The 14,545-nt window shown below is 40.1% G+C and overlaps 1 protein-coding gene across 3 annotated transcripts; it reads right to left on the bottom strand.

The window, feature by feature from the left end:
* Positions 1-1,103: 1,103 nt before the first annotated feature.
* On the bottom strand, positions 1,104-13,973 carry LOC116035126 (phosphatidylinositol 4,5-bisphosphate 5-phosphatase A). 3 transcript variants are annotated; one of them, XM_031278078.2, is made up of 13 exons: positions 13,478-13,973; positions 11,562-12,161; positions 9,528-9,635; positions 9,238-9,346; positions 8,989-9,105; positions 8,421-8,596; positions 7,928-8,039; positions 4,310-4,419; positions 3,983-4,193; positions 3,736-3,873; positions 3,568-3,633; positions 3,392-3,496; positions 1,104-1,923 (listed from the first exon to the last, which is right to left on the bottom strand). In XM_031278078.2, the coding sequence occupies exons 2-13, from the start codon at positions 12,155-12,157 to the stop codon at positions 1,453-1,455; spliced, it is 2,319 nt and encodes a 772-aa protein (XP_031133938.1). In that variant the 5' UTR covers positions 12,158-12,161; positions 13,478-13,973; the 3' UTR covers positions 1,104-1,452. The 3 variants fall into 3 exon arrangements, with proteins under 3 accessions (XP_031133938.1, XP_031133939.1, XP_035848609.1); XM_035992716.1 differs by lacking the exon at positions 13,478-13,973 and adding an exon at positions 13,205-13,327 and having other exon boundaries at positions 1,453-1,923; XM_031278079.2 differs by lacking the exon at positions 13,478-13,973 and having other exon boundaries at positions 9,482-9,635; positions 11,562-11,830.
* Between the last annotated feature and the right edge of the window lie 572 nt (positions 13,974-14,545).

The raw sequence follows: 14,545 nt of genomic DNA, 5'->3' as shown, positions 1-14,545 counted from the left end.
GCACATTTTAAACACGGAACATTCCAATATATTTGCATTGGAAAATAGGATAGAATAACATGAGATTTTAAATATTTGATAAAATGAAATAAAATAGAAATAGTTAAAAAGAACAGACCAGAATACAGGTACAATGCAGTATCCAGTATTTGCAGTATGTCCTGTAAGTTAAGGGCCCGTAGAGGTAAAGGTATCTAGTATTTTCATTATTTTAGCAGGTTTTAAAAGCCTGAAGAGATGAGAGTATCCAGTATTTCAAAAGAAAAAAAAGCAGAAAAGATAAATCATTTTTTGTAAAAGTTTTTTCTTTGGCCCTTCAGATTTACCGCTGGTCCTACCCTAGCCTGGGATCAAACCACCAATCTTGTGGTTGAGGTGCGACCACTCTCCGATCCACAGCCACCAAGACCATTTTTGTCTGAACTAATTATTAGGATGTTCCAAGAGGTTGACATTTTGTTTTGTTGTTTCTATTTGAAAATTGCCAAATTCTTTTATGCCATTTGCACTACCATCAGCATCTCAATGCTTTCTTGCTGGACAAGCTGTTTGACATCTGCTGCTGTCTTGTATTAACCTTATGTGTGTGCATTTATGTGTCATTGTTTGACTTGAGTCAACATGTACACACACATAAGTAAACACAACAGTTTGAAGTAGTGTTTGTCCAATAAAAAGTATTTTGTCAGTTTGCTTTCTGTTTGTTCTTGTTTTATTTGCACACACACAATTACATGACATTTTGTTTCTTAAAGCAAAACAAAGACATTAGCTTAAAAATCCACTCACTGACCTCTATAGAACAGGGGCTGTATTCACAAAGCTGCTAAGAAAAAGCACTGATCTAAGTCACACGGCCACATGTTACATTTCAGATTGACTGAGGTGGTGAAATGCTCTGCACTCAGAAACATTAGCATAATTTTATGAATACAGACCAAGAACTATAGAGTTTAAAATTCAAACCATCATCTGTTCACAAATGTATGTTTTTACACATAGGCGCCCACACACACACACACACACACACTATGATACCATAAATACTTCGGTCCAGGGTCCTTATTTTGATACAAGACTTTTTACATGGATCCATATTGCTGTCAGTCTAACTGGTCACATCCATCACAGGTTCACTCTGACTTTGGTTTCACATTCAATATGTTTGTTTACATATGATATAGCTTATGAGTCTATAAAAGCACTTGTCGTCGGGAGTCTGGACACATCTTTGAGTCCAAGATACACATAGTGTATGAGATGACGGTCGATTCAGAGACAGAGAACTGCAGGGCCACAATGTGGAATGTTTGCAAACTACATTAGGAGTCACTAAATGTGCTGCTTCTACGAGCACAGTGACTTTGTGGGATCCAATCAGACTCTGACTGCATGGATATTGCCATAATTCCCCTTGTACAGCACTTCCTTTAAACTATTGATGTTTGTATTCTATGCATTGTCTGTGTCCCCTGTCTTTCCTATCGGTTTGACTCCTGTGGGGCTAACCTGAGCTGGTCTGTGTTCACCTAAAATGGCAGCGATCAGGGCCTCTGGTGCAGTCACCCCACCACCTGGAGACACAGGACTGCGTGGACTGAGTGGACTGATGGCGGGGGACACCACAGTTTCGGGAGAGACCAGTCGCTCCTTCTTAGCAGCAGAGCAGGGTGAGCGGCTGTGAGTCTGGCCTTCTTTGGAGCGAGGACAGAGGCTGAGGGTCTGCAGGGAGGGGAGGGGGTTGGAGGAAAGAGCAGGAACAGCAGGGCTGCGGCTACGACGATGGCGATGGTGGTGTTTGCCGGGTTTAGGGCTTGGGCTGCGGGAGTTTGGAGCCAGCAAAACCAGAGTGCTGTCATCTTCTGAGCTGATGTCTAAGCTGTCTGAGTGAAGGGCAGTGGGGCTGTGGACTGGAATCTTGATCTGTTTAGGATGGAGAATTCAAGAGAAGATAAGAGCATGAGCAAGTTTGCTAAAAAGGAAACTACAGTATATGACCAAAAGTATAAGGGCACACCTCTCCATATTCTTTACTTAAGTAGAAGAAACAACACAACAACATACAAAACTTGACTACTTGTTGCTTTCAGATTTTTTCTAAAGTAAAAGTTATATATATTGTCATATGTTTTGTATGTATAAACTATGTGTAATGTATAACCAGTGACTGTAGCTCTCAAATACATGTAGTATATTAATATTTATTTAGCTACTAAAGTAGCTAAATAATGTTAAGGAAGGGCTGCAACTAATGATAATTTTCAAATAATTTAGCCATTATTTTCTCGATTAACCTAGTAATCATTTACTGTAGTCCATAAAATGTCAAAACATTAAAAAAACTGCTCATCGCAATTTCAAGCCCAATTGACCCCAAATTGACTTATTGACATCTTGTTTTGTCTGACCAAAAGTCCAAAACCCAACAATTAGGTTATTATTCATTCAGATATCAGTTTACTAACATACTTGATGAATACATCCAGAAAATATTCATTTTAGGAGCTGGAATCATATCATTGTAGCCTTCAAAACTATTAATTGCTGATTTATTTTCTGTGGACTGACTAATGGATTAATCGACTTATCATTTCACCTCAACAAGTATCTTAAAATTGTACAATATTTGAGTAGATTGCTTTCCGCCACTGATTAAGGGAAATCGTAATGTTACAGCACACAATGCCTAGTTTTGCACCAAACCAAAAATATGGAAAACAGTTTTTCAAACTGTAACTGTGCGAGACTCAAAGCAGAATTTGGCAGAAACTTGAAAAACCTGAAACTTATTATAATATTCAGGCTGTGAAACAGGCTGCTGTGAGTTGGCTGTGTGGAGGCTGCTTTTAAAAATGTAATCATTGTTTTGCTTGATTTTCTTTGAATCTATGATAGCTAAGGAACTTTTTGCTAACTTCTTGAGGGCTTTATGTCGACCAAACTGTAAGTGCGAAGAATATACGAGACAGGCAATAATAGTCAAAGATATGTTAATTTTTCGATTAAATAAAAACATGTCAATAAACTACACATGTCCGGCCCTTGATGTGATCCTCATTTTCCAGTGTTGATATCAGCTTTCCTATCCAATAAAAGGCAGAAACACCCCAAAATTTGTGTGCAACACTAAAACCCCTTTAACTTAACTTTAGTGAAGTTGAGTTTGACACCCTGATGTAGGCACACTGGTGTTCTGTGGAAGACGTTAACTTGACTAGCCTGCACAGAGCCCTGCCCCTCAACCCTATCCAACAACTAAGGGATAGACAGTCACATATGGCCATAATGCTTGGGTGTCCACATACCTATGGCCATATATATGCCATAATATCCATTCATGAATATATCATAAGAAGTGAGATGGCTACCTTGTCCTCTGACTTTTTGTTACCTTAATTGACGTTGACAGCCCAACAATGCTGTTCATATTATTACTGTAGTAACCCAGGATGTATTCACAATCATCTCTCGGCAAATCCTCTTCTGTAAATGTCACCTGGTGAAGAAAAGAACAGTTAGAAATGAACCCTGAATTTAGCTATGGCACAAAATTAATGTCTGACACACCTGTGTTGCATGCTCTCCCTTGGCCCATATGTATGCCTGGTAATCTTTGTGATGTCTAAATCCAACCTGTGCAGAAGTAACAAATAGACATAATTTCAAAAACTGATAATGGGCATCAAATGTAAGCATTTATTCTGAGCTTTTGAGCAAAAACTATCTGAGAATTACCTTGTATATTGCTACCCAGTCCCATGAGCTTCGCTGATAAGTCGATGCAACAGTGAATCTAACTGTAGCATCTGAGACTTTGCACCACTCCTTGTTTACCTGCAGCTCTGCCAGGGGCATATCCACCTTAAATGGGAACTAGAAAAACAGAGCACAAGACCATTAAATCAAACATAAGTAAGCAACACAAAGAGAGATGTCATTCAATACATTTGGCTACAGTGTATCTGGCAAAATATTGTCTCACATGTAGTGAAAACATGGCAGAAACAGGCTTGTGGTCGCTGATGGTGTAGCCCATGTGACTTCGGTACACATGCTGTGTCACTTTAGTCGCCCCACCCAACCACGAGGTCAGACCCCTCTGCAGTGCTGCATTGTGGGTAGGAACTGGGGAACCGGTACGACGAAGGCGCCAAAGGATGCGATCTGTCCAGGCAGGTTTCCTTTTCTTAGCACTGACACAAAAGAAGCAACAGACTGTCACAGTGGGCAGCGGCAGTTTAACAGGCCTCAGCTTCTGGAAAAATAAAATATGATAGAGAAAGTTTGTTGAGGTGACTGCTGGACGAACCTGGTGTCATACGTATGAGTGCCCACATCAAACTTATACGTGGGTGGGAAATTGAGTGGTCCCTCAATGAAGCCTTCAAGAATGGACTCTGTGTTTTTAGCGATGTTGAGCTGTAGATTAGACAAATGATGGGAGAAGCAGAGCAGGTCACACATGCCTGGATTAATCAGGGAGCATGACATAAGAAAAACAGTAGAAAGGCTGCAGGCCCTGAGCTGTGCTACCCTGAAATGTTGTGCATATGAACTTGCCCCTATTTTAACTGAGATTTTTAACATATACCTTGCACAGCAGTGGGTCCCAGCATGTTTTAAGTCAGCTGTAATTGTGCCTAAGAAACCAAACCCAAGCTGTCTGAATGAATACAGACGTTTTGCTTAAACATCTGTTATCATGAAAGTCTTTAAATGCCTGGTATGTAACCATTCTCTCCAGTGTTGTCCTAGAGCCATAGAGCAGTGTTTCTCAAATTGTACTGTACAAATTGTAATTGGGGTACTTTGGAGGACTGCAGGGGGTATGTGACATTTTCAGTTTCAAGTTTTTGTTGCTGTTTTTGAAGTTTGTCACCTTTTTTTTAAGGTTTTGTCACTTTTTTTGACCTATTCTTGCCTTTCTTCCTTACATATTTCTACTGTCTTTTTTTCTTCAAAGTTTTTGTCTCTTTTTTCGAAGTTTGTCGCTTACTTGAATTTTTCTCACTTATGTCGTCCTAGTGTTGCCTTCCTTCTTTCTACTGTGTTTTTTTCGAAGTTTTTATTACTATTTTACTATTTTCGACTTCCTTCTTTCTACCGTCTTTTTCCAAGGTTTTGTCGTTTAAAAAAAAAAAAACTTTTTGTCGCCTTTTTTCATTAGCATTTAAATGTTTTCCAGGTACAAGGCTGTTGTTTAGTATTTTAGTACTAAACAAGTAGTTTAGTATTGTTCCCACAGCAGAGTCGAAACCACGGCCGCTGCATCGAGGAATAAACCTCTATATATGCGCCTGCTCTACCCACTACCCGGCCACCATCGCTGTATTGTTTCTCATTATATAGACTTTTTTTTTCTACCAAACATTATTCACGCTGGTTAGGGGGTACATGGCTTTAAAAAACTGTTCAAAGGGGGTACATTATTGAAAAAAGCTTGAGAACCACAAATATGTTGATGATTGGTGATTTTTCAACACCCAGAGGCCTCTAACAGCTATGCAAGGGTTCTGTGTGTCGATTACAGTACAGCTTTTAATACTATTCTCCCATCCAGGCTGTTTGACAAACACTTTCATATGGGAGTTGAACAGTCCCTGTGTCGATGGGCCCTTGACTTTTTGTTTGAGAGTATGAGAGGAGTGTGTAGTAACCCCGGAATTTGAAGTGGGCTTTCCCAGGAGCTGTGGGGATCGCCTACCCTTGGTCATCAACAACAACAAAGTTCAACAAGTGGACAGAGACAAGACCATAGACTTTTCTTTTTAAGACAATTGAAAACTGTGGTATATCCAGGGATGGGTTGGTGCAGTTTAATAAAGCAGCAGTGGAGAGCATTCTTACCTACACAATAACTGTGTGGTTTGGCAACCTGTGAGCTAAAGACAAGAGACAGCTGGACAAAATAGTGTGTGCACTGCATCCAGAAAGATTGGATGTGATCTCCCCTATGGAGGATATATTTATTCATAATGCAAATTGAAAGTCCAAAGAGAAAACGAAGCAAGATCAAATTAAAAATAGTATTATTTTACTACGCTACTAGGAAAAATAGTTAAATGTGAAAATGTAAAAGCTTAAATGGAAATACTTAAATTAAAATCTCAACTAGAAAAAAAGAAATAATTTTATTTTAGCCTTTCCCCTTTATAATTTTCAATTTTCAATTTGATATTTTATCTTTTGAATTTTATGTTTTGCTTTTTTCGTCTGCTATTTCACAACTAAATTCATTTCTGAGATTGTTTTATGTGAGAAATTAACTGTGTACAGTTTGAATATGGGCATGGGCATATGGACATTTGCTCCGATATGTTGTCGGACTTGGAAGCTCCAGTCTTAGGTGACAGCCAGCTGGCGGTGGCCGGGATCGCTTGCTTACTGGTCGGCCAGTAATACTCAGAGACCCCGCTGTCATCTGGAAGTCGTTTCAGACCCTCCCACCAGCCGTTGGGCCACGCCTCCTTATTTAAATTGACACCTGTCACTTCTAAATAAATCAAAATGTAAAAGGTGAATCTTAAAATGTCAATGTCAAATGTAAAACGTAAAATTCAATAGATAAAATGTCCAATTGAAAATTGAAAATTATAAAAGGCAAAGGCTAAAATAAAATTATTTCTTTTTTTCTATTGAGATTTTAATTTAAGTATTTCCATTTAAGCATTTACATTTCACATTTAATTATGGCATGCTTTTTCCTAGTAGCGTAGTAAAATAATACTATTTTTAATTTGATCTTGCTTCGTTTTCTCTTTGGACTTTCAATTTGAATTATGAATAAATATATCCTCCATAATCTCCCACCCCAGACGGAACTCTATAAGGCTAGACTACAATAGAAGGGCCTTACAGTTTTAAAGGACCCCTCTCACCCGGCTAACAACCTTTTTAATTTCCTTCCTTCCCACAAAAGACTAAGAAGCATTAAGACCAGAATATCCAGGTTCCAGAACAGCACATATCCCAAAGCTGTCCGCCTCCTTAACACTACACACTGCAGGACACTCAGCAGGTTAAATATTTGTGCTATAGGGTGGATGCCTTTAATGCACTTGAAGCTATCTATGGTGTTCTTATGTGTTGGATTTTTTTTTACCAATTTGTTTTATGCTCTCTGAAGCGCTGTCTGACTCTGAAGCGTGCTGGAAAAATTGTGGCTGACCCCTCCCACCCCGGACACAAGATCTTTGAGCCACTCCCCTCTGGCAGGAGGATGAGGTCCATCAGGACCAAAACCTCACGCCACATAAACAGTTTTTTCCCCTCCGCCACTAGCCTTATTAACAAGGCCCGGAATCCATCCTGACTCTCTCCACACCCCACCTCTCATGCCACTGTACCTACTCTGCTGTAGCGTTCCTTTTTACTACTTTTTTTTAACTTTTTTTACTACTGTTTAACTTATTTTACTATTTATTTAAATTTATTTTATCATTATTAATACATACTGTGTGTATATGATTATACTTATATTGTTTATATTCTTTTTATCCTTCTTATATTTGTATGTGTGACATGCTCCAACAACACCATGACAAATTCCTCGTATGTGCAACGTACTTGGCAATAAAGCCCTTTCTGATTCTGATTCTGATTCTGATTCTGATGCTTTTGTGTGTTTTATTTTATGGGAATGGATATTACCTGAACCCGAATCAGTTTTATACTGTTTAATGTATTATGTCCTCTATGACTAAATGGCTTTACTATTTTTTGTCTTTCTCTTTGTTTGAGTCAACTTACTAAGACAAATTCCAATCATTCATGTTGATATGACAGTAAAGGTGATGTTTGTTCACTTTGTGCTACAGCGCCCTCTGCTAGTTGTAGTTGGTGATCAAGAGACAAACAGGTGGTGTAAAGCCTTCCAGAAAAATCTACCTGTGTCTGTGAAGGGGCAAATGTTTTTAAAATGCCTCACCTGATCTCGCTCCCACAGAAGAGGCAGCTTATTGCTGTCGACGGCACATTTCACCACATGGATGTCATAGTCTTCAATGCGGAAATTTAAATCCCCAAACCAAAATACGACACTGGGGACAGAAAAATAAATTTTAATTTAAAAAAATAAGAATGTTATTTTTGTTTACTTCAAGAGGCAATTGTAAAGGCTCTATTAAATATCCTACTTTACTTTTAAACTTAACTTTAAACGTGCTACTTTAAAACTAAAGACACATAAAAGATCAAATAGTGAGACTTTTAAGCTCTATAATGTAATATGGCCCCCTAAGATTTATTTGTCATTGGTAAGCAGCTGCTGCAATTTATAGCTCAGGTCAGGTCTAAAACATTTTGGTAAAAAATAAAAAAACAAAACAGAATATTTAATGTATGAATATGAGCATTTTGTTTCATGGGTGGTCAATCTTCAATCTTCAGCGATATTAATTCAACTCATATGTATCACCCACTCGTGGTCCAGTACACCAGTTGCAGTGCCTCCTTCAAATTGCTGCTGCTGCAGGATGCTTTCAAAGTCCTCCATCCGCTGCTCCAGGTTCCTCATGTGAGCTGGCAGGTGACAGTTGAGAAAGCACACCGGGTGGCCAAACACTGTCATCCTCGCGCTGACACCCCCTTTATTCCCCTAAGAGTGAGAAAAAAAGGGCAAAGAGAGGACATAGTGAGACATTGATCTCTTATGCATTCAGGCATCTATCAACTGTATCTGTGTTCAGGAAAAAAGGCAGGATGTTTTTTCTGCCCCTGAGTCACAGAACCAGAAAGCCAGACAGCCTTCTGCTGCACTGACCTCAAAGAGAAGGAGACTGCACCAGCTGCAGCCAGGGGTGATGCTGACATCAACACGCACAGGAAGGTCACACACTGACATATGCACCCACGTATGCACGTGCCTGCTGGCAGGAGGGAGCAACCCCCAACCCCCCCTAAATCCCACTGACATAAGATCCACCACAAATGTTGCAACGTAATAAATCTCAGAATTCAGAGCAGCGCTCTTCAATGCATAGCACGTACCCAATATCCTCCAAGTCCTGTGCGTGTACTCTCTGTCTGCACACCTCTGAGGAATGGAAGATGGCAGAATTTAGAGAAAACCAGCAGCAGCACCCCCTGCATACGCTGGGACGCCACCTAGACGGATGGGACAGATGGAAAATAATATATCAATACGGTAAACTATATTTTATGATGGCAAATAAAAGAATAAGAGTAAAACAAAAACTACAGTATGACTTATATGAGCAGATTTTACTCCTTACTGACCAACACATATCCAAAAGGACAGAGTGTGTCCATGCAAAGCTCACTCCACTGGTCTGAAAATAGAACATCCTTCAGCCGCTTGTTTATCATGGAGTTGACTTCCTGCAGTCTATGTTGTGCCAGAAAAGTAGAGAAATGTCATTAACAAGTGAAAATGAAAAAATAATTTAAAAAAAAAGGACAGTGATGAGTAACAGGAGGGGGACACATCAAAATGAACACAGATGACTGAGTGGGAACTCACGGCTGTCTCTCTGGCACTGCTGAGCCTGGTGGAAATACTTGCTTACCCGATGATAAACATGTCAACGCTCCCATCTGAAACATTTGGTCCGAACAGAGAAGTGATGTCATCTGGCGGGACAGCTGATCCCACGTTCCATGTGACGATGTACACCCTTTCAGAGGATAGAAACAATGGGAATGCTGCATTAGATTTACTGTAACTACTTTATACTGTATTGTGTTGGGTAAAAAGATGGCATTTCTATTTCTCTGTAATCCTCAGAGAAATAGTTTTCATCAGTGTTGCTGTGGAAAAAAAGATATGCACAATTAAGCACCTCTTTGTACCTCGATGATGACTAAGGTGTATGTGTGTGTGTGTTAGAAAAGAGAGCAAAGAGAAAGAAATGGAGCTAACTGTCCTTTGAAATTAACCTACCAGCAAAACTGTTTCAATACAGAAACAACACAAGCAACTCAAGGCTGCAACTAACATTTATACAACCAATTAATTATTTTCTCTATAAAATGTCAAAAAAATACTAAAGAATTGCAGATACAGTTTCCCAAAATCCAAGGCAATGCCTTCTAATGTCTTATTTTGCCTTACCAAGGGTTCAAAACCCAAAGAGATTCAGGTCATTATTATAAAAGACAAAGAAAAGTAACAAATCCTCATATTTGGGAAGCTGGAACCGGCAATTAGTTTGCTTAAAGTATGACTCAAATGATTAATCAGCTATCAAAATAGTTGCCAATTAAGTTTTTTCTTCTTCCTGATTCGCTAATTGATAAATCAACTATATCATCATTATATCAATCCTTTCATTCTGCTGGTTGCTATCTGGATTCATGATTTCCACCATCACATGACAACTGTTTTAGCAATAGATTTGTTTCCAATTTAAATGATCTTAAATGACCACACTGGTGTACTTGCATGTTTAAGTAAAACAACTATAAATCATTTATTTATTCATTTCAAAAGCAAACCATAAGATTTAAGATTGTTTCCATTCACGTCAGTAGCCTATAACATGAAAATCAATGTACGGTAAGAGGAAATTAGCTTGAGACAGAAACTATCAGGCAAAAGTCTCCTTTATTTGTTTAGGTCAATGTTATCATCACATGCTATTTATGTGCTGCTTTAAAAACTCTCCCTGTTGGTGCATTCAAAAACATTTAGATATTTAAAGGTGCTCTAAGCGATGTTGGGTGACATTACTCCTTGTTGACGTTCAAAGTATTTTCAAACAAAACAAAGACTAGCTCGCTCCTCCCTCCTCCTCATCCCGTTCCCTCCCTTCTGTGCTTCAGCGCACTAACCCCCCCCCAAAATCCTTCTTGTCCATTATTGGCTGAACACTGGAACACGGTTTGTGTATGTTTGCATGGTCCATGTCGGACCACTTTGTTTTTGTTGCCGTGTGTGGACCCTAGGCTGTCTATGATAGTGAGGAGATGTTTGCTGTATGTGACATCGCTTAGAGTACCTTTAAGATGTGAGAGTTGGCTGTTGAACATAGCTCATCATTGTGATGCTTTTCAGCAGCAAACTTTAACATTTTGAAAGTTGGTTATCCATGTAAACACCACCCAGTACGATCCTTAAAACAGTATTACCTGCTGACATGTAATTGAATGTAAAGTATATGTAATTGTGTATTACATTAGAATATGATCTGCGTTATGAGAATGTTTGAGTGTGACAGTAGGACTGGCAGAGGTTGCTGCCATCTGAAGACCTTAGGACATTATTTTCTCCTTCATATAAAGATTTAGGCTGAGTTTTTACAGGCAGCCGTTGTTTACGAGCGAGGATACACAATAAAACTATGCCTCTGGGAAGTCTGCCAATAAAATGTGGCTGTGTCACTCTGTCAGGTTCCCAAAGCTCTTAGTGAAAGTTGCAGCTTTGATTCATGTGACATGGTCTGGCACATCAACTTTCTTACAGCCGCTGACTGCAGAACAGCTCCTGCAGCTGTATTTAGACATCACAGGGAATAATATTCACAGTACAGAATCCTTTTAAGACCTTGTGGAAATCACACAGGCTAAGTAGCCTAATATAAAAATGGCATTATTTGTCTCACCTGAAGTCATTGTTCTCTTCTGCTGGCTTCTCGGACTGCACTTGGCTCTGTGTGGAGCTCCCAGGTGAGAGCGTCCTCTGTGGCTGAGGACTGAGGCTGGGTTTGGGGCTGAGGCTGGAGGACAGGCTGGGATTGGGGTTCAGGTGAGGCTGGCTGGTGTAAGACTGAAGACTGCGGGGACTCTGAGGACTGTGACGGCAGAAGGAGGATTCTGTCTGGGAATGCGACAGGACGTTGGCACTCTGAGGTCCCGGGATACAAACTGGGATCAAATCTATTTCCTTGGAGGGGTCCACTGAGATTCTGGTCAACTTTGGAGCAGGTTTAGTTCCGAGAGCACTCGGTCTTGGCCGGCATATGCTCACTAGTGTTGCTTGGGTGGACCCAGACTCTGGCTGCCCTGACTGCATTTGTTCTGCAGCCTGCATGAGGCTCAATCCAGACTGTTTCATGAGCACCTCTGATGGGCTAACGAGAGGTGGTTCCTTGATTGCAAGCTGTGGAGGTAAAGCTGGATCGACTCTGATCAAAGCACAGTGTCCAGGTTGCATTTTGGGCCCACAAGGGTCGGTGCTGATTTGTTGCATGCGATCCATTGACCTGCAACAGGCAGTATGTAGATAATTATAACACATTTCTCTTACAAGTGTTTGAAAGAAAAGACAATTTGACATAAAAACAAGACAGTGTGCCTTTCCAGAGAGTATAAAAATGAACATCAGTCAGTGAGTTCTTGGTATACAGGTGCAACAGCAAACTGAGTGGAAGCTGAGAGAATGCATCACATTAAATTGAGCACCTGTCCACATCATGCTCCCTAGTCATCACTGATGACGTGATCATGAGTAGGCAATTGGGCTGAGGCAGTCGGAAGAAGTACTCAAATACCACTCCTTTACAAGTAAAAGTCCTGCATTCAAATGTTTAAGTAAAAGTAGCCTACATAAGTATTAGCATCAAAATAAACTTAAAGTACCAAAAGTGAAAGTAGGCTACTCTTTATGCAGAATGGGCCATCTCAGAATCATATATATTATATAATTGGAATATGTGTAAGCATTACTTTAATGTTGCAGTTGGTAAAGGTGGGGGCTAATTGTAACTATTTTATACAGCCTACTGCTGAGTAGCTACATTTATAATATTACATCATAATTGATTAGATTGTGTTAAGTAATTTGAATCTGCAAAGTAACTAACAGGCCTAGATAAAGCTGTCACATAAATGTAGTGGAGTAAATGTACTAAGTTATTTTCCACCAGTGGGCTGAGGAACTACTCCGACCTATATCCTTGTTGCCTAGCAACATTAATTAGCCTCCCGACCCTTTTCCAAAGCAAAAGACAATATTGTTGGTGATCATTATGGGATGGTTTCGCAGTGTAAAGCGCTTTACTGCTCACGGTTCATTTGATCTCTGTCTCCGGACACAGCTGACCCACCGCAGCAGATAACAGAGCACATCAGACAATGTCAACTGACACTGTAGGTCACAAGGAAGAGGATGCCTGACAGGACAGGAGGCCTCCCACCATTTTGTTTATGTGATCTCCCATACAGAAAGTATACACCTCTTTTAATCATTCACGACATGCAAATTAGAATCTCTTTGTAACAGACAATCTCATGTGACCATAGTAACCTGCAAAACAGAGCGTTGACTGATGGTGATCAGACGCGTTTTGTAATGAATTCACTTTAAAAGTGAAAAAGCAACTTTCAGAGCTTAACGTTAAGTAGCCTACCACATTGCATGTTTGCCCTTTTTAATATTTCATAGAGTCCATGAGCCTACAAAGGTGCGAGCCTGGACTCATGAAAAACACCACAATTGGCACAATTTTATATTAAAAAATCAACACAAACACGCAGCTGCAGTGAAAACATCCTCGTGGAAACTGGAAATCTGTCTTACCTTTCAAGGTTTTTTTTTTATTTAAATTGTATTTCCAAGGTGAACCGCAAAGGTGATCTCACAAATTCAAAGAGGGGAACAGCATCAGTCTCCTTTTGTCTCACACGCCAATCAACGCGACAGGACTGTCACATAAAGGCGAAGATCGATTTACGGTCCGGAGACTGAGACAGCGACTGAGACAGACCGACCCAGCCAGCCTGCAGGACGGATGCGACCCGTTGGTACCGCGGACAGCGTACGTCTCTGTCAGGTGCAGACAGCGCCGCGGGGCTGTCAGGACAGGAGGAGGCGGTTGATGTGTCCGGACTCTTGCATGTTGATGTTTACACTACGATACAACAGCTGATTATACCTCATCCTACTTATCACTACTATCTATAGCGCAGCGCAGTTGGCCGGAGCAGCTGTGTTCTTTTCGGTCAGCATCCCGCCTGCACACCGGCCGTACAGCGACCCATCTCTCTCTCTCTCTCTCTCTCTCTCTCTCTCTCTCTCTCTCTCTCTCTCTCTCTCTCTCTGGGTAAAACATATGGGCACATGAGGGGGCGGGTAGAGCAGGGAAGGCAAAACAAAAATCAGTTGCCAAAGTGCATCCGTCCAGAAATAACCTAATTGAGTACTGAACGCTGAGCAGTGACGCATTAATCTGGCATGAGTGCGTCACTGGTGGGGGTTTAATTGATTAGCATGCCAATATTTAAATTTCAGTCTGGCAAAGCTACCTATCAGTGATAGGCAATCAAGGAGATAACGCTGCAATTAAAACTGATTGTGTACTTGTAGCTTAAAGATACATGTTAGTATAGGCTATAGGGACTATCAAGAATGTGTTAATCAAATTTAGTAATTTTGAGATGTTCTAATGATGTCCTTAGTTTCGAAAAAAGATAACCTGTGATTATTATTATTATTATTATTATTATTATTATTATTATTATTATTAGCTTTGGTTCTGGTGCATATGTAGCACACATAAATTATTAAGCACATGAACTGTGCAACATGTCAATCATGTGATCGTTAGAAAAGCTGGTGTAATTATAATTATCTAAGGAATCCTCAGTA

Source organism: Sander lucioperca, chromosome 1 (genome assembly GCF_008315115.2).
Source record: "Sander lucioperca isolate FBNREF2018 chromosome 1, SLUC_FBN_1.2, whole genome shotgun sequence".
Lineage (NCBI taxonomy): Eukaryota > Metazoa > Chordata > Actinopteri > Perciformes > Percidae > Sander > Sander lucioperca.
This window is presented reverse-complemented; position numbering and strand designations above follow the sequence as displayed.